This window comes from Anoplolepis gracilipes, chromosome 1, assembly GCF_047496725.1.
Source record: "Anoplolepis gracilipes chromosome 1, ASM4749672v1, whole genome shotgun sequence".
Classification (NCBI taxonomy): Eukaryota; Metazoa; Arthropoda; class Insecta; order Hymenoptera; family Formicidae; genus Anoplolepis; species Anoplolepis gracilipes.
The window spans coordinates 17,866,426-17,893,088 of NC_132970.1; the positions used below are offsets into that span (position 1 = coordinate 17,866,426).

Sequence of the window (26,663 nt, forward strand, 5' to 3'; positions counted from 1 at the left end):
AAAAAGACATAATAAAAATATAAAAAATACTGCAATAAATTTATTTTCAATTAGTATTTAATTCAAGCTCTCTGATTTATTTAGCTTTATGATTGCTCGGACCAGAACGCAAAAGGATAAATTTCAATGCTTTTAAGAAGCGATGTTTTTCCAAAAGCCATAAATAAAAAGCTCTTGGCGATTTTACTTTTGTTGCTAGGAAAAGAGATCTAATCACCAGACTCTCGTTCTAATTTGCAAAAAAAAAAAAAATAAAGCATCTTTAATAGTAATCGCAGAATTACTCACGTGCACTTTAGCAAAATAATACTTCAACAACTTATTAAAATCCAGTATGCGCAATTGACTCTCATCGCCTAGAGTCAATTTTGGTGTTAAATTACTTAGCCATTCTCTAGTCTCTTTGTTGGCGCAATTAAAAATGATTAATGAATTTAAACTCAGAGTTTCTGTGAAAGCAGGGAAGTTCTTGAGCATGCTGAGGATATGCTTCATTATCAAAACGGATATGTCGTTAATATCCTTTCGGGATAAAAATTGGATATGCTTATTAGCACTTGGACCTGAGGTTTCTTGATCATTGATTACAGATTCTTTGCACAAGTGATCTATGGATAAATTGAATGTGTTGTTCAGTCTAGCGCATTTAGACGGGCGAGCCTCCTCAATCTTTCTTTTATTTTCGCGAGTCGAAGTGATAAATTAATTTTCCTTCTTCATTTTCTGTTTTCGAAGCTATTTCTCCATCTGCGTCTGGCAGCTCTACTGTATCTGCGAATTTTCTTATCTCTCGAAGGATGATCCTTGACTGTCTCAGTCCCCAAGTTTTGCTTTCCTCCTTTGCCAATCAAAATCGCGCCCTAAGAAAGTTTTTTGTTGAGTTTATTATTTTCATAGTATTCCATCCCACAAATACCGCGGTCGTGCGGTATCACTTGGGCCGCGAATACCCGGGGCTTGATTAAATACTCCTGAAGGTCGCCCGGTATTCAGGAGGCACCGTTCGCGACGCAATTTCCCTTGTACCATGCAGCTCTCGGCACTATTACTAACGTCTTGCCTTAGGGGTTCCTCTTGGTTAATTGAATCCAGAAGTTCATCTCTGGGCAGATAAACTTTTGAACGCAACTATAAGCCCCTCCACCACATCAAGGTGGAAACCCGTTCGGAGGGGAAAAATGGCAGCAGATTTGAGAAATTGCAGTAGTAGATTACACATTCATGTTTAACATCACATTAAGCTCGTTATTTTGCTAATAGATTTGCAATAAAACGGCAGAAATTGATTGCGAAATCGATCGAACATAGATTGTACTCAGTTTTCGTCACGTCAGAATGTGTCGCAAGTCTCTCATTTCTCTTTTATACTTTGTCGATAAACTATATTATATTTTTGCAAAACAGTATCAAAAAATCCTACATCGACTCTAGCCCTTCTACAGAAAAATTTTGTAACAGACGCTTTACAAGATATCTTTTCGATAAATTTAACTATAGATGTGGAACACTATGGCTAATTATTTCGTCTGTTTTACCATTTTTAGTTATACCATAATATTTAGACTGTATTTTGATATTCATTGTCAGTACTGAAAATCTATAGTTTACATACACTATATATTTTCAGTACTGGCAATGAATAAGGGAATGCAGCCTCATTTTAATAAAATTAATACATCACGATATAAGATAAAATTAAATAAAAATATACAAAAGAGAAATGAGAGAACGAAAAATAATCTCATATTAAAATAATCAATAAAATAATAATACTTAAAATTATTTTTGTGTGCTTTTACGTTTGCATAATAAAATGCAATATATATGCAATATACGTAAATAACGTAAGTAACGTGCATAACTGTTAAATGTAATATATGTGCATAGATAATTGTGTTAAAGTTGTGAAAATAATACTGTTATTCACATTTTAATTCTCCAAAATATAATATATACTTGAATTAAAAATCTAAAATATTTACTTTAAAAAATTGTCTACATTATTTCGTATTACAATAAATGCGTTAAATGGAACGAAAGAAATAAATATTACAGTAACATCATTAAAATATATTACAATAACATTATTAAAATATATATTAAAATATATATTAAAATATATATTAAGTTGTATTAATATGAACAAGAAAATATCAATCGTAAATGTCGAATAAAAAAGATAATATTTCGCTCAATATATATATATATATCACATATTATAGCGCGCGCATAGCACATATATATTGCTTATTATTTTTTCTTAAAATAAATATCAATATATCTTTGTATCTTACACATTTTGTGCTAAAATATTTGCAAACTATATCGACATATATTATGTATTAGTTTGCAGTTGTTGGTCCATGTTGGAGTTTCCATCGATCGGATTTGGAGTTTCTATAAAACCCTCATCCTCATCATTGTGTAAAGTATCAAAGACTAAAATAATTTTTCATATTTACATAACAAAATATTGAAATTTGTAATTATTATATGAGCATTTTAAACTTACCCGTAACACGTGAGAATGGTTTAATGTATAAAATCATCAGCATAGCGGACGCCGCGGACACGCCGCAAACGTATGTAAGAATATTTTTATAGTAATAACTAGCATAACCGGACGACAAATGTCTGAAAGACAAGTAATAAGTAAGTGATATTTCTTTCAACTATAATTCCCTGGATGATAAAATCGAGACAAAAAGAATTTGAAATATATTCTCAAGTTTGATATACATATACAATGTATATACAGGAATACAATGTATATACAGGTCCGTTAATTGGTGAAAAACCTGTTAATGGCAGATTCTTGAGATCATTTGGAGTCGATTTTTCCTCAACGAAAATATCGAAAGACGTCATCAAGTTTCCAATTTTTATTATTATATATTCTTGTAATTAAGCCTTAAATTAAATTCTATTAAAGTACTCTATCTGAAATTAACTGAAGAATGTAGTTTTGGTAATTTTTTAACTTCAAAAAGTTTAGTTTGCGAAAAGCATCTTTTTTTCAATCGCTTACAACTCGGAAATTATTGATGCTTCGACATTTTCGCTGAGGAAAAATCATCTCCTAATGATCTCAAGAATCTGCTATTAGCAGATTTTTCACCAATTACCGGACACCCTGTATATATATTAAACATTCTTACTTACTTCACTAAGTACTGAATGACCATTACAACTAGACCATTGCTCAATTTATCTGTAAAACTCATAATTCCGTAAGCAAAGGCACCGCTCTCGGTATTTTTCCCTATCAAATCCGAAGTGATACCGAGACTGGTCACCAACATTATTGCACCCGCAGATCCTGAAACACATGACGAGGAATTAAATTAGCAAGTTGTTTAAAGTTTCTTAAACTTATGAGACTTAATATTGTATTATATATAGATCAAGCTTGTACTTTATTTACCTAATAATATAGCAACAGCATAGATCTGATATTTGACGTATGTATCATTATTGCCGAATTGTATCCATGTGCAAGCACATATTGCTAGCAAAGCACCGATAGAATACGCAATTTTTCGACCCCATTTCGTATTAAGTCTCTCTATGATTAAAGACGTCAAAAAGCTACTGAGATACATGGTCAATGGTATATAAGCCAGAGAAGTAGCAGGCATATTCAGTGATTCGTGTAAATACAAAGGCATATAAATCTGGCATAAGTTGATGAATAGTCGCGTAAGCATATAAACGAAAGCTATTTGATACAATCTGAAGTCTCGCAATAACATAAATGCTGTCCTACCATTTCTATGTAAGAAACTACCTAAAAATTTCAACATTGTTAAGAGAGATCTTGAAAGTTCTCGACAATTAACAAATAAATATGTCACAAAACGTTCAATTAATTGCGTTCTATTACCATTAGAATCACCATTAGGACTTTCCTTCACGACAGTGTGAAATATAATAGACGCTAAGAGTCCAACTGCTATTCCAATTAGAACAACTTTTTGAAATTTATGAATGTCACCAGGTCCAATTTGAGAGTCATACTCATCGCTCGTTACATGTAACACGCCCCACATAATGCAGTAAACGAGAACATTGGAGAAGACAGTAAATGTGAATCTATATATGATTACAACAGACATATGTGGCTTTATTTATATTTATGCATATTTAAAACAACTGATTATTCTATATATTCTTTTGTTTTTGCTTATGATTCTTTTGTAATTACCTTATAGCTATGAGTTCGGTCCTCTCGTGTTCAGAAGGTGTTAACTCTGGGACTAAGGCTAAGTGCGATATTTGTACCGCTGCCCAACCAAATTGAAAGATTACTACAAAAGCAGCGTAATAAACTAACTGTGCGTACTGATGTGCGTATTCACAGCCGAGACATTGCGAAAATATAAACGGGAATCCTAGTAGTACACAAATGGTGCCTGCAAATCAAACTAACTATTATAATATTGTAAAGCAGAAGCGTAGGATGATAATAAGGGTGAAATTATACCTATCAGGTGCCAAGTTTTCCTCTTGCCATATCGGCACAACCAGAAGTTGTCATTCCTGTCTGACTGAAAGCCGACAAATGGAGTGACCAAGGCATCTGCTACTTGACCAATAAGTAACACAATGCCGGCCAAAGTCGGATCAAATCCGAGAACCAGATGAAAGAACACCAGCAGATAGGTGAACCACATAGAAGCACAGATGTCATTTAACACATGGCCTGTGCCATAGGCCAATTTTAAATAGACGGGAAGTTTTCGTATTATCTCCGTATAATCATCTGTCGGGCTGCTTGTACCAGGTTCCATCCTGAGAGATCGTTACCAGGCATAAATAGCCCTGGCTCCTCTGAGGAAAAATAATTTACGTTATTTATGAAAGAAACAACGGTATGACTCATATCAGTGATTAAACTTATTACTGGATCGTTTAGCAAAAAGAACGTGATAAAAAACATGAAACTTCATACGTTACTTTGTTATTTTGATAAGAGTGTAGACTGATCTACTCCACCTAATTAAATTTTGATAAAAATATATATATCAAAATCAGAGATTCAAGCAAGTAACCACCTATATGAATCTATTAATCGCTCCTTCATACTGTACCCTGTGCTGTATGCCGTATCTGTATAAACTGTGTGTCTCGTATTTATAAATGTAGGTTGTCACGTGACATCTGTCTTTTATCGCCGTCGATAAAAGTGATAATATAATCAAAGGTGCATACCATGCATACTTTTTTTTAATTTATAGAAAGGCTTTTTTCTTATAATTTTATTAAAAATGAAACAGGTTTGCTTTTTTAAGAATAAAGGGGAAAATGAGAAAAACAGAATATAAAAGATGCAATAAGAATAGATCACATGTAAACAAATGTTTCCAAATAAATATATATAGAGTGTCTGGTAATTCGTAAAAAATCTATTGCGTACAGGTATAACGGATCAAACTGAGCAAAAAAGTTTTATATCATTTTGCGATTTTCGAAATTATTGAGAAAATTAAAAAATATCGACCAATAAGTATATCAGCGCTCTGCGAAAAGATAGCCCGTTGTCACGTGGTCGCTAGGAGCACAGCGAAAAGTGACAGCCCACTTACACGGTTACTATTTACTATGTATGCGACTAATAACCGCGTGACAGCGAGCTAGCTTTTCTCGCCATGTGCTAATACTACTCACACGAATATTTTTTTAAAAGCAAAAAATTGTAAACATTATGGATTGTATAATTGAAAGGTTTCAGAAAAATATAGTTGTTATTTATCGGACAATTTATTAAATATATATTATTATATCAATAACGTAACCAATATAATAGAATTAAAATTTAATGACTGAAATATATTATTCTGTATAATAAATAAAACAAATTATGAAATTCTTATGAATTGCATAATTTGTTGATTCCATATTTCAGTTATATTAATATATGATATTCTATATTGATGCTTGAAATGTCATTAATATACATGCGTGATAAATATCTCCTTATTGTTCTTTTAGAAATATTCGACAGCCAAACATTTTGAATAGACATTGCGCTTGAATTACAATTCAATTATATAGCTGTACAGTCTAATGATGATTAATGCAGCTATAATAGAATCTTTGATGTATTTGTTTCTTAGCTGTACAGAATTACACATTGGATGCTCTACTACATCCTTGAATATCCACTAGGTATTTACTTATACACTAAGAGACGATCTGGAATTGAGATAGAACTGATGGCCCGAGAAGAGGAAGGTAAGAACATAAATGCATGCTGCGATCCAGCAGTTGTACGCGTTCTGCGTGTAACCGCGATCCACCACATCGTAAAAATTTTCCAGCGAGGTAAACTGTTTTTCTCCCAGAGGGAGGTCCTCCACCAGTGCTACACTCCGGACGTAGAAGAATACTCCCATGAGAAGCTGAGGACAAAGAGAAAGAAAAAATTGACTTGGTTGTTTGAAGAGATCTCCCTCGTGTAAAGGAAGAAAAGACAATTGTAACATTTCTCTTACCAGTTGAAATATGCCCCAAACGGACAGTACTAGACCACATAAAGCGTACTTGGGCCCACAGATCTTCATCCTTACCGATAAGATCGTCTGTGCGGAATAATCGAATTCAATCTAATCACGCATCCGACTTCTTGCGCCAACGCTCGAAAATTCACCGAATACACGTCCTTTTACACTCGTCAAACAATCTCCCGTAACGATCCGCCACAGGGATGAGGGTTTGTAATCATGTGACGTTCGAGCGATAACGATATTGATAGAGTCGCACTTGTGTTTCGAGCGATATCGATAGATCGTCTTCCGAACCATAGATAATAAAAATACATAGATTCTGCATGTTTGAATGTATGTAACATAAATATACATTACTTTGAAGTTTAACGTAGCTTTTACAATTAATTACTATAATAGTTATAGCCGTTTCAATCATATTACAAAAGTTAATAATTAATATAAACATTAATAATAATAATAATACTAATAAGTGAGTTTATATAATCATTATTTACATTATGTAATGTGTGTACATATATAGTTTTGAATTAAAGAATTTGAAAAAGAATAAAAATAATTTGTAAAATAATAGCATAATAATAAATAATATAAATAATATTAAATAATATAAAAGAATTTGAAAAAATGTAGCTGATGATGATTTGAATTTCGCGCGCAAAACGCGAGTGACCAAATGGAAACACTATTGGCTTGATTTTGCTATAGGATACATATGCAGCCTGCTAACAGTCCATACTTATATACTCAAAGGTCTACGAGATATGGATTGATAAAATTTGCGCCTATCAGACGTCAGTTTTCGATAAGCGCGAATGCTCGACGAAACTCGACGGAAGACGTGGATGTGATTCATGCTTCCTGTCCTGCTGTTGTCAGCCCTGATTCAGAGGATCATGGTCGACCGATTGGGTTAGTTTGTGCTCCGCTTATTAGCATTTAATTAATATCGTGTATTTTACAAAAAGACGAGGCCACCGCGGCCACGAACGGCTCGTGGAAGGATCCCGCATCCTACGACGATTCTTCTTTCGTCCTTCACTTTCGTCTTCTCCCTAACGTTCGTACGATTCGGGGATAACGGTTCCACGAGCTATCGTCAAGTGGGCCGTGTGTTTTTGACAGCTCCGACTATCTGACAATTACCTCGCTCTGTTTAACCGCGCGCTCTCTCTCTCTCTCTCTCTCTCCCCCTCCCTCTCTCTCTTTCTTTCGCGTTACTTTTCCCATGTGAAATAGACGAGATGCATATTTGCATTTTAAATGTATTGCTTGCGAAAAAAAAATTAAGGAAGGCTGTACAAGCGTTGTTAAAAAAAAATGGATTTGACGCTAGGACGATTCTTGTACATATATAACATATATATGTATATATGTATATCGTTTTCGCTCGAGAGATTGTGGGTGTGTTCATCTCTCTTTCTTCATTTGATATGTTTTAGTAAACAGCGAGGCCAATGCCAGGCGTATCGCGATGGTCGAAAACTGCTTTGGCAGTTCGGGTCAGGTGAGAAAAATCAATAAGTTACATAAATCATGCACAAATCGTTTAATATTTAATTATTTAAATAAATGTTTGCGGCTAACTTATTGTCGATATGACTCACTTATGAATATTTCTATTTTTCTCCATAGCCACTCGCGGTACCTGGCCGAGTTTTGGTGGGAGAAGGTGTCCTGACGAAAATGTGCAGAAAGAAGCCCAAACCAAGGCAGTTCTTTCTGTTCAATGACATACTGGTTTATGGAAATATCGTTATTAATAAGAAAAAAGTGTGTATCCCATAACAGAGTGTGCTAAAATAAGCTGTATATATATATATATATATATATATATAATGATTATTGTAAAATGATGGCAGTAACGTTAATAGTAATAACAATTTGTTCACAGTATAACAAGCAACATATAATACCACTGGAGGAGGTAAAATTAGAGTCTCTAGCTGATGAGGGTCGTAAGTACATTGTTGTATTGCTACTTATTGTTAATGCACTTGTATGGATTTCTGTTTTTCCTCTGTTATGTAGAGTACTTTAAAAATGTCTCTAAAGCACATGTAAAATCTACATTATATGTGTGTGATTATTTATTGATATAACTTTTTTGACAATTTTGTTAATTATTATATGCAAAGTATGAGAAAAGTAATTTCAAAATCTGCCAAATAGTCATATACTTACTTTATTTTTTTTATATACTTACTTTATTTTTTAACACACACATAAAAATAACTTGTATAATAACTTGTTCATTGAATGTATAATTATGTTCTTCTAGGAATTCATAAACTCTTGCTTGACATTTTAGTTTTTTCTGTAATGTTGTCTTCTAAGTGAATAAGATTTTTATAAATTAAAGCTTTATGTAAAACTTTTACATAATGATCTAATAAATAAGTATCAAGAAAAGAATTCAAAATGAAGTTCACCCATTTTGAGCCATCAGTGCCCAGTCACCATTCGAGTCATATAATTTTGTAAATAATAATAGTGGTATTTAACAAAAAATAGTTTTAGATCCTGGGAGCCAGCCGAAAATAGTTCTGACCTTAATGATCAATTTATTGCTCATTTTATTTATTCAATGGCTGGTCATCAGAGCTCTTCAACATGACTTCAATATGTCATTGCTATGTAAGATATCTGTATGTCATTAAAACATGTGGACGACTCAAGATGGACGACTCAAGATGGACAGAATAGAACTGTGATATAAAAGCAGATGCTCTCGCTATGATATCGATATTGTTAATCCAATATTTCTTAAAGCTCGAATACAGTCCACCATGTTAAAAAACATGATAGCATGTCTACATTGCAGCAGAATATAATGATAAAGGAAGCAATGTTTTTAAAAATTATTACTGTACATCTAATAATGGCGCCCGTAATATATAGACTATTGTGCCCATATTATGTCGATCATTTTTGGTATTTAGAATATGCTAAAACACTTTTTAATGACATAGATACCTTCTGAGCATAGCAATGGCATATTTGTTATATTAGATAGCTCTGATGATGAGACATCTCAAGAATGAATAAAATGATCATTAAGAGGTCAGAACTACTTTCGGCAGGAGTTTGAAAATCTAAAACTATATTTTCTTAAATACTATCATTATCTACAAAATTATACCAGAACCACCTATGAAAATGGGTTGAAGTTTTTTGTTTAATTTTCTCAAATATTTTTTTGTGATCTATATGAATGGAAATAGTAATACATAACAACTTCTACAAACTATATGTAAATATGTCATACAAATACATATACATATATATATGATAAAATCATATATATATAAAAAAATAGTCACAAAATATCGGAAATTCAAATTTATTTTTAATGAGAAATTATCCTACATATAAATTATCTTACATGTTTGTATGTTTTTATATTTTTTGTTTTTATCATAAATTTCTATTTGTTGCAAAGAGTATATTTTATATATAAAGAATTATCATCTAATTATATTCTTATCATAGATGTGTTATTTCCTATTTTCCTCTTTGCACTCTCTTATCATTATGATAGTGTTCTTCAATTATATTATACAGTGTATGGATCAATAAAATCAAATGAGGTCATACTTAGAAAATGTTAGTATAGTATTGGATCATTATTTATAGAATATCGTAATGGGTGGCTCATTAAAACAGTAACAAAGTCGTTTGCTGTTTATGCTGCTACTGCAACAGAGAAGCAAGAATGGATGGCACATATCACAAAATGTATTGAAGATTTATTAAGAAAGAGTAAGTATAAAAGCTAAATTGCCAGAGAAATATATTTTGCAACATGATAAATCGTGTAATTTGTAGATATGTAATTCTTTTTATATTTTAATCCCTTTGTTATTTTTCTACATTTTTACAGGTGGCAAAAAACCTGTCGAGATTCATGCAGCAGTCTGGGTACCAGATAATGAAGCTACAATTTGCATGCACTGCAATAAGACACAGTTCACAGTATTAAACAGACGGGTAATTACGAGACTCTTGTATTAATTTAATCAATTTAACTCATGATTGAACATATAGTGAGATAATTGTTATCCATTTCAGCATCATTGTAGACAATGCGGAGCGGTAGTTTGCGGTCCCTGCAGTAATAAAAAATTATTGTTGCCTGGACAAGGAAACGGGAAGGCCGTCAGAGTTTGTTTACAATGTTACGATGCCGCTAGTAAAATCAAAGCTATACCCACAACTGCTGTGAATAGCTTAAATAACAAAGATCAGCAACGCAATTCCGCCGATAGCTCAGGAGGAGATAGCTCTGGAGACGACGATGAAGGAAATAAGGAAGAGAATCACGATGAGGTAATTAATAATAAATAAATTCTTTCTTACATTTGACGACAACCGATATCTGTCCACAATATGTGCATCACTTATGTGAAAGTTAAAAACAACTGAAGTATATTTATAATTATTCTTTCTTCTCTGTTATTTTATAGTTATTTTTTCTATATTATTTATATATATTACGCATCTGCTATTACAAAAATTTTATTAGTAGTTTTTTTATGAAACATATACATTGTGTATAGCTTTTTTAAATATTCAAATATCTATTTCACAAAATCTGTATATTATGAGTAATATTTTTTTTCTCTTGCAGCCTAAATTCTATTCGACGCTCGGCCGATGAAGATAATTGTGCATCACACCAAACAATATCACAAAAAAATATAAAAATTTTACAAAAAGATATTTTTGAAAAAAGTTGATGATATTGAACTATTACATAGTTCAAAAAAAAGGAAAAAAATAACCAAGAAAAAAGATAATCATTCCTTATAATTTTTGTGCACACACAACACGATTTCATAAGTGCTCTATTCCATTACAATTTTAATTAATTTAAGGTCAATTATAAAAAAAAATATAAAATTTTAATTATAAAAAAAGCTACTTTAATTACTTAATAATATGACATTAGATCTGTATTTAGTAAATTGAAAACTTGTTTCAATAAATAATTAAAATATATTCAGTAAAATGTCTATCCTTAATGGCTTAATATATAAATTTTCAATAAGTTTCTCTTTTCAAGAAGTTTTTATGAATCTCAAATCTTTGAAAATTGTAATCTTATAGAGCATTTTAAAATCTACTCAGCCTAAAGACTATAAGAACAATTACTCTTTTTCTTGAATTTAAAAAAGTTTTTGTCAAACTGTATTATGAGATGGAAAAATTTGCAGAAATATTCTTTATATTTTTAAACAAAAGTTTTATAAAAAGTACTGAAAAGAAATAATTACATATAAATTGACATAAATTTATACAAAAATTTTCAAAGCATATATCATTGAATACATATATCTGGTTCATATTATGAATTGTTGTGGTTTTTATAAGATAGAAAATATTACGCAATTTATATTAACAAAGAAATGCTAAATATGTATAGATCTAACTGCAAAAGTAAAAAAGTATCAGTACTCTCCTAAAGGGCCAGAATTGCGCCAAAGTTTGTAAAAGTTTGTAATTACTCAATTACAAACTATTACATTGATCAAATTGAATAACGATTGTAATTAGATAAATCTTTTTCATTGTTGTATGTATATTAAGAATATGCCACATTGTGCCTTTTTATATTATTCATCAGATATATAAGCAGGTAATATGCGTAATACCTATTGCAACATGCAAAATGCATTTTTTAAAAGCAATGTCTAATTTTTATTGTATAGGTTTTTACTTATCATTGCAAATATTATAACTAAATACAGTGCATATATACATAGCAATCTAAACGTAATAATTGTGAATAAAATGTTATATTATTACAAATTTAAAAATGTTATATGATAAAGTATTAAATTGAATGATTATTTTTTTCATGGCATTAATAAATATATAAAAAGAAATTTTGTATATAAATATATATATATATATATATATAGTTTATCTCTCATATATATTTCATATATAAGAATCTCAATAAATTTATTTAACATATATATAAGCAATAGACAAAATTGAAAAAAGAAAAAAAGAGATTTCTAAATTTATGAATAAAAATGCTATTCTTTATTTAGATTATATTAATCTGTAAACTCAGATATTGAAAAAATTGAAAGTCTTATATCATGCACAAGAAAAATACATTATTTTTTAAAGTTTTATATAGCAAAAGTATTTCATAACAATAATTTTAATCTATAACAAAATAATATAATTTGCTTTATGACTTCTATATATAATGTCTATAACAATATATAAATACATACAACGTATGTTAAAAAAATATACAGCAAGCTCTACTACATGAAATAGAAAATATTAGTATTAACTATATGTCTACTGTATGTTTCTATTTAAGGTTCCTAATCACTGTGTTCATATTGAATTATAAGGAGTCATATGAATTCTTTCTTGCATTATATATCAAGAGTAAATGTATATTTATTGATTTAATCTGCATATATTTCATTTTTCTAATGTTAAGAAAAATGAATCTAAAGATAGAAAAATCTATCTCTCTCTCTCTCTTTTTCGGGAGAAAATATTTTGTTATTTGTGCTATCAAACGCAAATGATATAAAAAAAATTTTTTAATAGTTTTTACTTCTAATAATTAAATAAACTTATTATTCACAAATCTTATAATTCAATGTGCAGCAAAGAAATAGGAAATAGGAGCCTTAAGAAGATGATATATTACAGTGTCAATCTAAATAGAGTTTTTCTTTATGTAAGACTTTTATCATAGTTAAACAAAAATAAGTTTATTAATGGCACATTATATTATCGACTACACTTTGCTTCATAAAAGCGATACTAAAACTATTTTTAAAAACAAATGAAACCTGCCACATATTTTCCAACAAGTAAATTGAATTATTTATCCATATGAAACACTGTATGCCAAATGTAAAATCTTGTCTTTGTTATTCGTGGATTTTAATGGATAACTAATAAACTAAGCAAACTCTTTTTCAACTGTTATATTCTAACAATTATATTTTTTATTAATAAAAATCTCCCGCTTCGATTTATTGCAAAAGAAGATTTCTAGATGGAATACTTTATTTTATATATGTGTCTGGCTATTAATATTATATCTTTTATCTTAATATCTTTATTTGTGTTTTTCTTTCGTTATTAAACTTTTTGTTCCTCAAACTCGTTTTGAAACTTTGTCATAGTAGAACTGCTAACCTCCAGCACCTTCTTATAACGTTCCACCAAGTCACTGATGGATCGTCTTCTTGAACTGTTTTCATGTTTTACAACTGTGCCCATGTTTTCATTACTCACGAACTGTACTTCTGTAAAGTCATCCAACTTTGGTTTATTTACTTTGAACTCATAATCAAGCTTGTCTCTCGTTTGTTCTTGAGACACATTTCTATTTGATTTTATTGGAGTAAACTGTGCAGATGCAGATATATGAGGGATTGTAAGAGACTCTTCACTCAGATTGAGATAATCCCTTGCCATAGCATCCAAATTAAGATCTGATACATTGGACATTTCTCTAGCTGTACTTGCAATAGCAGAAGAATTGGCTTGTGCAGTAGATGGTAGAGACATCATGCTAGAATTTGCTGTTAAAAAATTTATAATTATTTTAATTTAATCGAAATTTAATTTGAATTGTATATGTTTTTTATAGTATTAATGTTGCAAAATAATAGCATTATTTGTACACAACTTAAGTAAAAATTTTTAAAAACCTTTTTTATTTTTATCTGTGTATATAGAAAATAATCTGGCATATTTTCCTGTTACTCTCTTGGATAATTTATTTACTTTAGGCATTGCAAAACTCAAGTTCAATCTTGGTTTGTCATCATTGTCTAACGACATAATGCTATCGACATTGATACGTGATACAAATAAATTCGTTCTCAAATCTGGTGTATGAATCCGTTTGTGTCGCATGTATCTCGAGAATAACGACTTATGAGCAACTGCAAAAAATGAATACTGTATCAATAATATAATTTTTTTTTTGTGAATGAAAAATTGCATTTACATAGTGTTTTAATATGTAAACTTACTTTCACCCGGGGTAAGTTGCAATACTTTTTGTAAGTCATTCATTTCGTCTGCGCAGTTAGTATTAATTTTGATAAGAGGTGATGGCATGAGAAGCACGCTATTTACAAAGGGTAACACGTTTTCTCCAGACATGTGATCTATATTTTTCTTACAAAAAACACTTTGCGTCTCCTCTATAGAATTGTTCATATTTCTCAAGATAATTTCAAATATATTAGACATGGACTTTATATCTTCTACACTCGCTTCTACTTGCAACAGGCATTGTGATAAATCTACTAACTCATCTTTCCTCAGATATTGATACACTTGACAGAGAATCAAAGTGTACAAGTGAATAAAATTGTGATATACTAATTGGTTATCATTATATACATGATAAAGACAATGCTGGAAAAAAAAAAAAAAATTGATATATTTTATTAGTGTGAATATAAATTATATAGTTGTTTATCAGTTGATATACAATTGCAGCAAATAGGGATGCAAATATTTATTTAAAATTGTACTCACTTCAATATTATGCGAAAATGGCAAATCCGATATCAAAGAGCAATTGATTTTTTCCAACTGTTTGCCATTTAGCACTTTTGCATCACTTGATAAATTTACTATTATGCCGCTTATATTCTCGCATATTCTTTCCAGATTTTTCAAAATCGCGTTTTGTTTTTGTATGTAATGTATATTTTCGTTTAAACTACTTTTCCACACTGAAAAGAAAATCACATTTATTAGTTTTGTATTTTTAAAACATATTAAGTCTCAAGATACAAAATACATGATAAAAATAAATGTTTACTTTCTATAATCTCTGAATCCTCAACATTTTTCAAACGTTGTTTTATGGGAACAGCAACAGGTGCTGTAGTTATACATGTCGTCAGAGATTGTTTCTTGTCAAATAGTTCTGTTTTAATTTTAGCCAGTTGTTCTTTCTCTTCCCTAGAGTAAAAGGAGAACAATTTTAACAATTTTAACAATTTTAAGTTTTTTACAGTGAAGTAGAAAATATATAAGAAATAAAAAATATTACTCCAATGTAGAATTCACTGCTTTCTCCATTTGTATGCAATTTCTATGACGGCTCAAAGTATTACAAGCGACACTCGCCTTAGATCGTTGTAGGTACGTTCTAGTCAGATCAGTTGCAGGACCTAGTTTTGGTGTAGATATAACTTCATGTTCACCTAAAATGATAATTAAATACATTGAGATTAATATGCAATTATATATATAAATGGAAAATGAATAAAAATAATTAAAAAATTAACTTTTTAAAATAAAGAATTACCTACCATTACGTATAAGGTATCTCTTTAGTGCAAGTTGAGATAATTTCCACATTATAAGCATAAATTTAGTACCACTTGCGTGATGCAAGTATGTAGCGAGTATATGTGGAAATCCCATGTCAGGATTCTCCATAGCAATAACATTCAAATAGTCTTTGACATCATTACGATACTTTGCTTCTGTCTTCTTACATAATACTGGCCATTCAATTAATTTTCTAAAACGCTCAGCATTACATATTATTAACAAGTAATGAGAGACCTGTACGAATCCCGCAATATTCGGTTTATCGAACATTCCCTGTAACATACATGTATTTATTATTTATTATCGATAAAAACCAATAAAGTGACGTGTAAAAGAAAAATAGATTTAAGAGTGAATCTTTTTCAAAGTAAAATAGAGAAAAGTAAAATTCTTACCTCACGAAAAACCTTTTTGAAATCTTCACTTGGCGGGACCAATTGATTTAATAAAAAGACATTTCGATGAAAGGACACGCTAACAGCCATTCTGTAATGCTACAACTGTACGTGTGATAAATATATTATTAAATTATATAATTAATATTAAGATAGTTTATTCGCTTTCGATGAAAATATATTAATCGTACAATTTATATTGTATGATTAATTAATTCTTGATACAATTTCTAATGTGTTAATAACAATACATACAGACAACAATGCAAATATTCGATACTAATCACACACTGTAGCGTATTAATCAATTAATCACATACAATAAAATGCGTTTTTTCGATTGACGTAAAATTCTTCAATAAAAAAACACGCACCGGGAAATGAAAACTGTTAAAAACACACAAAAAACAAACATTTGAATTTTCCAAGACCACCAGTTATATGTGTTTCGTTTAAATCGAGATAGGAAACTTGAAGGTTGTGTTCCGTCTGTCATAGAAATTTTTGAAGGATGTACAACTCTGATTGGTTGCTATCGCAACGCTTTCAGAAGCTCCAGAAATTCTCTATTCGATAGCCAATCGATGTGTTCGACAAACTTTTTCTAATAATGCGTTCTATTTGACGTTATCAACATTTCGAATCATTTAATTAATTAATCAGGATGGTAGAAACAGAAAGATTCTTTTTATCAATTAAACGCTTTAGAATATTTCACTTAATTTATATTATATTAAATTATATATATATATATCTTTGACTATATAAGTAAAAAAATTCATAAAATGTGTGCTTGAGATAAAAAATGTGTTGAAAAAAAAAAGAGAAAGAATCTGAGTGCAGGCAATGCAGTGAAAAGCCCGTATCAGACGCATTGAAAAGTGAAGATTAAAGATTTGAATTTGATTAATCAGAACAAAGGGAACTAAAATTGATATGTCTTAATTGATGAAATTTCAATTTACAATCTTTAATCTCAATTTTTAATGCGTAGTCTGATACGGGCTTAAAACGAACAAACCTGCCGAGTGTAGAAAGTGCAGATAATGGACCTATTACGTGCACTAAGGACGAACATCGTGCTGCTCCGACGACCATTTTTGCGATATCGCCGTTCCAGGTTGGTCAGCGAGGACGTTTCGTGCGGCGAATAAAAACGTCGTGGCGCTAACGTAATTTCACGACAACGAGACCCGGAGAGAGAGATTACGTTCGTCGAGATCGACGGAACGTGCCGGTGAACGTGCACACGCGATCTCCAGCATGTCGCCGATGACAGGCAGGATCGCACGAAGAACGCGCGAAGAACGTTTGACGGAGCAGCGATAATTCGTCCGGAATCTGGAAGGAAAAGCAACATTTCAGGCGAACAGCCCAAGTGCGTGTAATTGCGTCGGAATTTGTGAAAAGATCGCGCGATCGAGATCTGTCCGTGCGTGTCATGGTTCTTTACTATGTCGGAGCTTGATCGAGCCTACTCCGTCTCTTTCTCTTTCTCTCTCTTTCTCTCGGTGTCCCCCGCAATATATTAATTGATAATTGACGAAGGAAGAAGTTATCGTTTAGCTCTCGGACTCTAATCGGGACTACGGGATATACGTAACGCACAATGGCTGCAACCTTCGATCAGTACGACAAGTCGAGGTGAGTGACAGTAAATTCCCATGTTTTGATTCATCCGGCAATCAATGTCATGTTACATATATATGCGGGGTATAATACGTTTGAAATTGCGATTGCAATTTGCGTCGTGTCGACACCCTCGCATTACGATTCTTATTGAAATTTTTCGATATAATTGTTATCTTGATGTATATCGTTTTTTTTCACCGAATAAATTGTCCTTAGTCCGGGCGAATTATAATTATTTGCGTCTCAAAGTGTCATGCCCCGAACGAAGTATAAAATTTTTTACATGTCATTTAAATGTCTATCAAATCGATCCCACAGTCTCATTTATACTATCATTTTAACACGGAGTTAATTGACATTCTGTTAGTTTCATCTCCTTTATGTTCTCGTTTTAGAAATGAAAGAAATAATTTCTTATAGAAGAACTCCCTCTTACTCTTATTAGCAAATAAATTTTCAAATCTTGACTGTTTAATTGATTTAATGGTCATTAATTCATTATCTTTATATTTTATTTTTTAAATTTAATTATCATTTTCATTTTTTTTTTTTAAATTTTAATTATTGACATTTCTATAATTGCAACTTTTATTCGTGATATTCACGATAGATTTTGTATGATTTTATGCTATTATGCTAAGATTTCTTTTCTCGTTTAAATAATGATGAATAAATAGATTGAAATGAATAAATAGATACAGAATCAGTTAAAGTTTTGTTAGCTTAAACTAACATTTGTAGAAATATATATGCAAATTTGTTGCACAATTTTCTTTTCTTTTAAAAAAAATTTCTTATCGTCTTTAGCAGTTTTAAATGAAATATATGCAACTATTTATGAAAAATATAATTTATATATATTATATTCATATGATCTGATTCTCTTTTAGCTGGTACTTTGGTGCTATGTCACGGCAGGATGCCTCTGACCTATTAATGGGCGAAAAAGAAGGTGGTGTATTTTTAGTAAGAGATAGCACTTCCATACATGGTGATTTTGTACTATGCGTAAGAGAAGACAGTAAAGTTAGCCACTATATTATCAATAAAATTCAACAAGGAGATCAAATTCGTTATCGGATTGGAGATCAAATGTTTCCTGATATTCCTAGTCTTCTAGCTTTTTATAAACTGCACTATTTGGACACCACACCGTTAATTAGGCCTGCTCCGAAGAAAACACAGAGGGTAATTGCCAAATATGATTTTGATGGCAATGATTCCGATGACTTACCCTTTAGGAAAGGTATAGTTAATTTTCTTAATATCACGCACACATATATGATTCATCCCAATTTGATAAAATTATCTTAACGAAATAATTGTAACAGGTGATATACTCACTGTAATATCAAAAGACGAAGAACAGTGGTGGACAGCTAGAAATAGTGTTGGCCAAACTGGTTCGATACCAGTTCCATATGTTCAGAAATACGAGGAGGATGGTCACATGATAATAGAAAATAATTCACGGCCTGAGAGCGGAGGCAGTTCCGGCTCGAACTCAAATTCGGGACCTACAACACAGGTATCTCATACAGAAATGACGGGACAAGCGACTGTAACGCGAAGATCGAACATTCAGAGAACGTTACCGGCTTTCGCAAAAGTGAAACAGGCAAGGGTGCCAAACGCGTACGACAAAACTGCGTTAAAACTGGAAGTAGGTGACATGATAAAAGTGACAAAGACTAATATCAACGGACAGTGGGAGGGCGAGTTACACGGCAAGGTCGGACATTTCCCGTTTACGCATGTGGAATTTGTAGATAACGAGACTGGTGAAGACAATCAAGAAATTTAACAAAAATTCTCCGAGTGCGATGCATCACATGTGCGATAATGGAAAGAGAGACTCACATATTATCAAAATTTAGGTTACTAATAACACCTATTATATGTACCATTGCATAGATGTGCTTATACACATTCAAGTCTGAACAATTATATTTACATTCGATTGTGCCGCGTGTTATGTGCTATATAAGAAGAAACCCCAGATTTTTGTGCAATACATCGAAACAAGAAATGTTCAAAGATTTGTGTTAATATCTCTACAGTATGTTAATACTTTAGTCACATGTACAACCGTAATCTCTTTTGTAATACATTGCTAATTGTCCAAAGCACAAGCATAATTTTACAAAGTTATTAGATATAGATGTGTAAAATACAACTCTGTCTCTATATATTAGAATAAGACCCTATTATTTCATTAAAAAGAAATTAAAACAACGTTTCAATGAAATAATAAACGAAATGATTTCTGTAAAAGATACAATGTTTAAGATGTATCCTAATAATTTTTATGTAGGATATATCCTAATGGTTCTAATTTACAATTATTTATATGCAGCTAATCAAGCTCATTTTATATTTTTTCTTGCAAAGATGTTAATATAATGCACTAGTTTAAAACATTCACATAAATGTAAGATTTTATTGTTTATTTTAGGAATTTATTAGTGTTTCACGAAATGAATGATTCAACATAAGGTTCTTTACTCGTGTTTAACCGAGTATCCATTATAGATTTGTTGATTTTATAAAAGATTATGTTAATGATAAACATATATGTTATATATCAGTTTTATTTATGAATATTACAATAAGTAATATTCATAAAGTATGTCTCTCCCTTAAAAAATAATACTATTACAATAATATTCCTAAAGTTGGAGTGGTACATTCTATACTGAATAAATGATATTTTCTAGTCATGCAGTGACTATGATAAAAATATACTGTGTATATATATATATATATATATATATATATATATATATATATATATATATATATATATATTACTAACATTCTTCCATCTGAAATATTGAAATATAAGCAAGAAATATACACGGCTGTTCTACAGATTATAAAATCTATCTTTGTCATGGTACATATAATATCTGTTAGCCATATAGAGGTTGTGCCACACAATTGGAGCAACTCGCATTGTGCTAGAAATTTGTATTTATATATAATGATGTGTGGAAAGATTAATTGTATCAAATATATATATTGTAGTACTGTACTACTGATCATATATCTACTATTTTATATTTTCACAATACAATTTTTAATTTTAAATCAGGAAGTATATGCTATATATATATATATATATATATATATATATATATATATATTTATATTTATATATCTCTTAGTTTTTTAATTTACTATGTGCATTTGACGTTTCCATCATTATATTAGTATCAAATTGTGTAAGTTCTCCAAGTAATCTTCCTAAAATTATTCACAGTATTAAGATAGATAAACTGTGGAAGTTATTCCATATCAATAAATCTTATGTCTAGGCAAGATTCTCTTCCGCTTAATGTTTAAGAGAAATATAAAATGGTCCAATTTGTATTTTTTATGTCCGTTTTGATATTCGAGGTGAAACAAGGCAAGCTGGATAACATATAATGGGCAGTTCTTTGGCAGCATTACCAGAATCGAGACGCGTATTTGTATAAAATGAGATGAGATGTGTGGAATGTGCCATTGTGTATATTTTATCTTTAATTATCGATTAATTTCAATGATAAAATGGTGCTTAAATTTTCAGCATAGAGTTGAGTTTAAGACATATCAAGTGATGTCAGCAAAAATGTTTAAATAATTTCAATAATTTCCGCATATAATAATTTAATCGATATGCATATCGATTCAAAAAACTTCTGTAAATTTAATAATCAATCATAGTAATCATTAATATAATGAGAGAAACTATGATTATATTATATAAATTGCTTGCATAATTTCAACATGTATTAATTCTCTATTCAAAATATTTTATTTATATCCATAATATGTGAGATAAATTTAAATACAAGGATATATAATGTATATTTTTCTAAGCATATGCACACACATACTTGGTTTTTCTAATATGAACCAATTTTATAAGATATAATATGATAGAATTAATATCATTTAGATAAATCTATATATTTGTGTTGTAATTTATAATAGATTGTAATAATGTAACAATTAATTATAGCATTTAATAATAAATGATAATATATAGATTTTGCACTGTTTATTAATTTCTGTAACATTAAATGTGTTCCGTGATGCTATTTTCGTTTCGAAGTACAAGACACTTCGTTTCAATTGGTCCATCAAATGCTTTGAAGCAAAAATAGCATTGAACGAATATATATATATATATATATATATATCCATTGGTAGAAATATCTTATATATATAAATATATATATATATATATATATATATATATATATATACATCTTTTTTATACTCAATATATATTTTGTAATTTTTAGATTCAGCAAATATAACTTGAAAAATATATATTAAATAACTTGCAAATTAAGTATGGGGCAAAACTTACAATTTGTTTTACAGTAGACTGCATTTATTTCATACTCTACACCATTAAAAGCACAAGAGGTAATGGAATTTAATTTTTTAAAAACAGGCATGCTATCGCGCCAATTGTGTAATTAATGCTGCACACATTTCAAAAAATTCCATTGTGTGGTGACCTGTAGCTTGAGGAGGCGGTAATGTTGGATCTGAAAAAAATGCATATATTTTTTTATACAAATTATGCTTATGCTATCTCGGTGATTCTATATTGAATAACTTACCCCGTCCAATGTCATCCTCCTCGGTCGACAAGGACTTAAAATCTAATAAATAACTCTTGTAATCAACTTGATATAACTGTAATGACATTTTGCTATATCTGTCAGTCAAGTTGTTTTTATGTCGTACTCTAACACTGTATGCATTTATGATCTTCCATTCCTAAAAAACAATTCTTATGATGTCATGTATAAGCAACTAATTGTTGCTACAATATGTGTATAACTTAGTACGATGAATCTTACAAAGTTGAGCGCTTTCATAGCACGATAAACTTCATTCATAATGTCGTTTGGCTTTGACTGCGATCTGATACCTAAATGCCACTTCGCTCTTTTCACGGGTGTACCGCGATTGCCTTGCGTCTGTGCGGATGTGCTACCTTGCGAACCTTGACGTTCACGATATGCTACAACGTTATCATTATACAGTTATTACCAGATAGTTAAGGTACATCTTTTAGGTTTATAAATTTAATTTTATACAAGGTCGAAAGTAATAATAAAATAGTTGTCCAAAACAAAATACTTGTAATAACGTTTGATGGATCTCACAACTTTTGTAAGTGTTCAAATTTTATAAAACCCATATTAAGTGATGAACAACATAAATATTTAAGAGTTAATGAATCGCACTTGTTTTCATTCATGTTTCACATACGTGCAATTCTTTCTGGATGAGGCCTCAAGGGACTGCTGCTCGCGTCATTTGGGCTAAACGCTACCGGCGGTGGGCTAGATGCCACATAAAAGTCTTTTAATTCAGCCTTAGCGGCTTCATCCGCGATTCTTTTATTGTCGATGATTAAGTGATAGGCGATCGCCAACTGATCATGCGGATCACCGCCCAATAGCGCGGAGTGTACTTCCGGTTCTTTGACGTTAAACTTTTCGCACACTTCGTTCACGGCATCTATGTCGATAACGGATGAATCTTGTTCGACGGGTGACGGGAATAAGTATGACGGTAAATCTTTCTGGAACCACTCGTGTTTTCTAAAATTGAAGAATATATATATTAATAGTTATATTAATAATAATATAATTTTATTCTTAAAAGAGATTCGCATTATTATTTAACGTACTTAATGTCTTCAATAGTTGCTCTCTTCATCGGGTCAACTTGTAACATATGACATAAGAGACTAATAACAGTTTTATTCAAATATTCCGGAATGGGAAAGACACCAGCTAAAATCAAAGGCAAATCATGATTGCGATTATTATCTAAGAATCGAGGAAATGTCTATTGATGTACATTTTCTTCGAAAATAAAAACTTACATTTAATTTTGCGGAAGAGAGTAGGAACGTGTTCGTCGTCAAATGGTAAGGTACCGCAGAGTAACGCGTACAATATAACACCGCACGACCAAATATCTACTTCGGGACCGGCGTACAATTTGCCAGATATTACTTCCGGCGCGGCATAATTCGGAGAACCGCACGAAGTACGTAAAAACTCACCATCCATCATCATATTCGACAGACCTGCAAATTTTTGTTGAAGAAAAATGTTAACTCTTATGTATAACAGAAATGTGTTGCTATATGCTAACTATATCCAAGTACCAAAGTCTGCGATCTTCACATGAAGATTGTGATCTAACAGAAGATTTTCCGGTTTTAAATCGCGATGGACTATCATATGTCGATGACAATAATCGACGCCCGATATAATTTGTTGGAAAAATCGTCGCGCTTCATACTCCTTAAGTTTACCATGCTTAACAATATAATCAAACAGCTCTCCACCTGAGACATATTCCATTATCATGAATATGTCTGTAGGAGTACTTATGACCTGGTATCTGTGTACGTGAAATGTATATTAAAGCTAGCACCAGATTATAGGAGTTATTTAAAAATTGGCAAAAATTGTCAAGTAGCAAAAATAATCTTGTTTTTAAACTAAAGTTTTCCCAATTACATTCTACAAAATTTACTTTATTGGCAAGAGATTGTTCTTTCATATATAATATATATATGTGTGTGTGTAAATAATATATCAGATATATCAGAATAATATATCAAATATATAAATAATATATTATATCTGATATCATGATAAATATATCATATATATAGTATAACATATAACATTTTTTATAATGATTAATTAATATTTACAATTTAATAATATGAGGATGCCTAAAGAGTTTAAGATTCTGTATTTCCCTGCGAATTTTGCCTACAACATCTAGGCTTTTGATTTTTTGACGATTCAGAATCTTCACAGCAACTTTGTGTTTTGTTAAAACATGTTCCCCAACTGTAAGTGATAAGATTGTATGAAAAGATATATATACAGTATATAAAAGCTTTTATATATCATATAAATTACATATATGTATACATACTTTTTACTTTACCAAATGTGCCAACACCTAAAGTCTGGCCTAATGTATAATGGCCTATCTTAACAATCGGTTGTGGTTGAGTGCTTGCGAGTTTTTCAGACATCTTTAATTCGTTGCTATATACAAGATAAAATTCTTTATACAATATGTTATATAATGTATAACAAAATTTATTATTAAATTTAAGATATTTAGCATCTTTAGAATGATACTATTTCTCATACATACAACTATAAAGTCACAAGCTGAAAACTCTGCATATTAAACATTTCATAGACATTTGAAACAATTCAAAATTTGAGAACATCTGTATCGTCTTAATTTCATATATCTCATGGGTTTACGATTTCACAAAACTAATAATAACATATCAAATACAAAATGTAATTAAAAAATTAACCATTTTGAACAATCAGAAAATTATTATTCTGAATTCCAAGTTTATCAAATAAATAAACTATTACATTAATATTAATATTACGTAAATGAAATTTATTTCAGTTAAAATGAACATGTAAAAAAATTTGTATATATCCAGTTTTAAACAACTGCTTTCATTGTTGATCTTAGTTATCTCTAGACATCAGGTTAAGAAGAAATAACAATAAAATAATAATAATAATAATAACAAAAATTGTTAACTAGTATTATCTTTAATTCAATTAGTTATTATTCTCGTAGAATTATTTCGAATGAGCAGATATTAACAGGTATAAGATCACTTATCATACCCACAACAATGCACAAGTTATTCATTTGTATCTGTACCTGGAACGGAATCTGGACGAGCAAATTTATGTGGGATGAACCTGCAGTGAAATGCTACGGTTGAATGATAACAAAATCATAAAAATTCCGATGACAGAAAAAACGCGCAGCCAAAATGGCACAAATAGTCTCAATCACCTGACACTATTTACATGCTGAACTTCTTATCACGCGGGTATTGTACGATCAATTTTATCGGGTCAATTGTGTCATCGTCCGGATGATAATGTTAGAATAGGACATTTCTTACATCATATATAACCATGTAAAAATATTGGCACTACAAAATAATTTCGTACGTTGATAACACAAAATGCTCACATTATAAACTTGATAAAATCGTGTCTTATGATTATATAAAATATATATTGCGGTTGTGTTTCTCTATGATGTACACATAATGTTTCTATATTCTTAACACTTCCTTATTTTCAATTGATATGTAATCGAAAGTCTTCTATTATTTATTTTTAATCATAAAGATAAGAAAGCAACTAGAAAGGTAACGTATGTTCAAGCAAGAATATCTTTACTTAAATGGCGACGAAACAAACTGATTGGTCGCGCCATGTTGTTACTCTCTTGTCAAAATAAAGCGTGACGTTTCTGAGCAAGAATAAATCTATTTGTCTAAAGCCCATATTAGACTACGAATTAAAAATTGAAGATTAAAGATTAGAATTTGACTAATCGGAACAAAAGGAACTAAAATTGCTTTGTCCTAATTGGTCAAATTTCAATCTTCAATCTTTAATCTCAATTTTTAATGCGTAGTTTGATACGGGCTTTACTAGCATTTTTTACATTCAGATTCTCTCTCTCTCTCTCTCTCTCTCTGTGCGTGGCACGTGCGTGCGCGCGCGCGCGCATGTGTGTGTGTGTGTATGTGTGTGTGTGTGTTGTGTATGAGATATACTTAACCTTTCATCTCTTATATGTTAATCGCTTCCTTTTATGTTAATCTTGCGTTACTTTACATTTGTTACGTGAACACATTTGTTTTTTGCTTGTAAAGTGGTAACCGATTAAAGAATAA

General features: G+C 30.7%; 6 protein-coding genes across 14 annotated transcripts; 2 read left to right on the plus strand and 4 right to left on the minus strand.

Annotated features, from left to right (window-relative positions):
- Positions 1-12: 12 nt before the first annotated feature.
- LOC140673444 (major facilitator superfamily domain-containing protein 12) lies at positions 13-5,561 on the minus strand. 4 transcript variants are annotated; one of them, XM_072906434.1, is made up of 9 exons: positions 4,957-5,320; positions 4,484-4,830; positions 4,205-4,412; positions 3,884-4,092; positions 3,425-3,787; positions 3,163-3,319; positions 2,513-2,634; positions 2,295-2,439; positions 13-860 (listed from the first exon to the last, which is right to left on the minus strand). In XM_072906434.1, the coding sequence occupies exons 2-8, from the start codon at positions 4,788-4,790 to the stop codon at positions 2,336-2,338; spliced, it is 1,470 nt and encodes a 489-aa protein (XP_072762535.1). In that variant the 5' UTR covers positions 4,791-4,830; positions 4,957-5,320; the 3' UTR covers positions 13-860; positions 2,295-2,335. The 4 variants fall into 4 exon arrangements, with proteins under 4 accessions (XP_072762535.1, XP_072762546.1, XP_072762540.1 ...); XM_072906445.1 differs by having other exon boundaries at positions 13-2,439; positions 5,091-5,561; XM_072906439.1 differs by having other exon boundaries at positions 13-2,439; positions 5,055-5,561.
- A 180-nt stretch (positions 5,562-5,741) lies between these two features.
- On the minus strand, positions 5,742-6,748 carry Rnasek (Ribonuclease kappa). Its single transcript, XM_072906456.1, has 2 exons — positions 6,495-6,748; positions 5,742-6,401 (listed from the first exon to the last, which is right to left on the minus strand). The coding sequence occupies exons 1-2, from the start codon at positions 6,561-6,563 to the stop codon at positions 6,177-6,179; spliced, it is 294 nt and encodes a 97-aa protein (XP_072762557.1). The 5' UTR covers positions 6,564-6,748; the 3' UTR covers positions 5,742-6,176.
- A 540-nt stretch (positions 6,749-7,288) lies between these two features.
- On the plus strand, positions 7,289-13,420 carry Rush (pleckstrin homology and FYVE domain containing family member rush hour). 2 transcript variants are annotated; one of them, XM_072895167.1, is made up of 8 exons: positions 7,289-7,418; positions 7,949-8,013; positions 8,142-8,279; positions 8,401-8,464; positions 10,212-10,268; positions 10,390-10,496; positions 10,578-10,835; positions 11,137-13,420. In XM_072895167.1, exons 1-8 carry the CDS (start codon positions 7,361-7,363, stop codon positions 11,164-11,166), a joined length of 777 nt encoding a protein of 258 aa, XP_072751268.1. In that variant the 5' UTR covers positions 7,289-7,360; the 3' UTR covers positions 11,167-13,420. The 2 variants fall into 2 exon arrangements, with proteins under 2 accessions (XP_072751268.1, XP_072751259.1); XM_072895158.1 differs by having other exon boundaries at positions 7,293-7,418; positions 10,143-10,268.
- On the minus strand, positions 13,199-17,394 carry LOC140667249 (uncharacterized). 5 transcript variants are annotated; one of them, XM_072895035.1, is made up of 9 exons: positions 17,274-17,394; positions 16,253-16,357; positions 15,833-16,130; positions 15,571-15,724; positions 15,337-15,479; positions 15,048-15,247; positions 14,534-14,924; positions 14,207-14,443; positions 13,199-14,077 (listed from the first exon to the last, which is right to left on the minus strand). In XM_072895035.1, the coding sequence occupies exons 2-9, from the start codon at positions 16,340-16,342 to the stop codon at positions 13,632-13,634; spliced, it is 1,959 nt and encodes a 652-aa protein (XP_072751136.1). In that variant the 5' UTR covers positions 16,343-16,357; positions 17,274-17,394; the 3' UTR covers positions 13,199-13,631. The 5 variants fall into 5 exon arrangements, with proteins under 5 accessions (XP_072751136.1, XP_072751126.1, XP_072751119.1 ...); XM_072895025.1 differs by lacking the exon at positions 17,274-17,394 and adding an exon at positions 16,627-16,869; XM_072895018.1 differs by lacking the exon at positions 17,274-17,394 and adding an exon at positions 16,573-16,698.
- On the plus strand, positions 17,383-21,243 carry Crk (Crk proto-oncogene, adaptor protein). Its single transcript, XM_072895147.1, has 3 exons — positions 17,383-17,896; positions 18,775-19,130; positions 19,216-21,243. Exons 1-3 carry the CDS (start codon positions 17,862-17,864, stop codon positions 19,686-19,688), a joined length of 864 nt encoding a protein of 287 aa, XP_072751248.1. The 5' UTR covers positions 17,383-17,861; the 3' UTR covers positions 19,689-21,243.
- Ampkalpha (AMP-activated protein kinase alpha subunit) lies at positions 19,263-26,024 on the minus strand. The gene is made up of 11 exons (XM_072895067.1): positions 25,628-26,024; positions 24,860-24,975; positions 24,630-24,771; positions 24,072-24,310; positions 23,784-23,990; positions 23,586-23,691; positions 23,162-23,496; positions 22,747-22,910; positions 22,504-22,663; positions 22,245-22,428; positions 19,263-19,401 (listed from the first exon to the last, which is right to left on the minus strand). The coding sequence occupies exons 2-10, from the start codon at positions 24,960-24,962 to the stop codon at positions 22,337-22,339; spliced, it is 1,548 nt and encodes a 515-aa protein (XP_072751168.1). The 5' UTR covers positions 24,963-24,975; positions 25,628-26,024; the 3' UTR covers positions 19,263-19,401; positions 22,245-22,336.
- Positions 26,025-26,663: the final 639 nt, after the last annotated feature.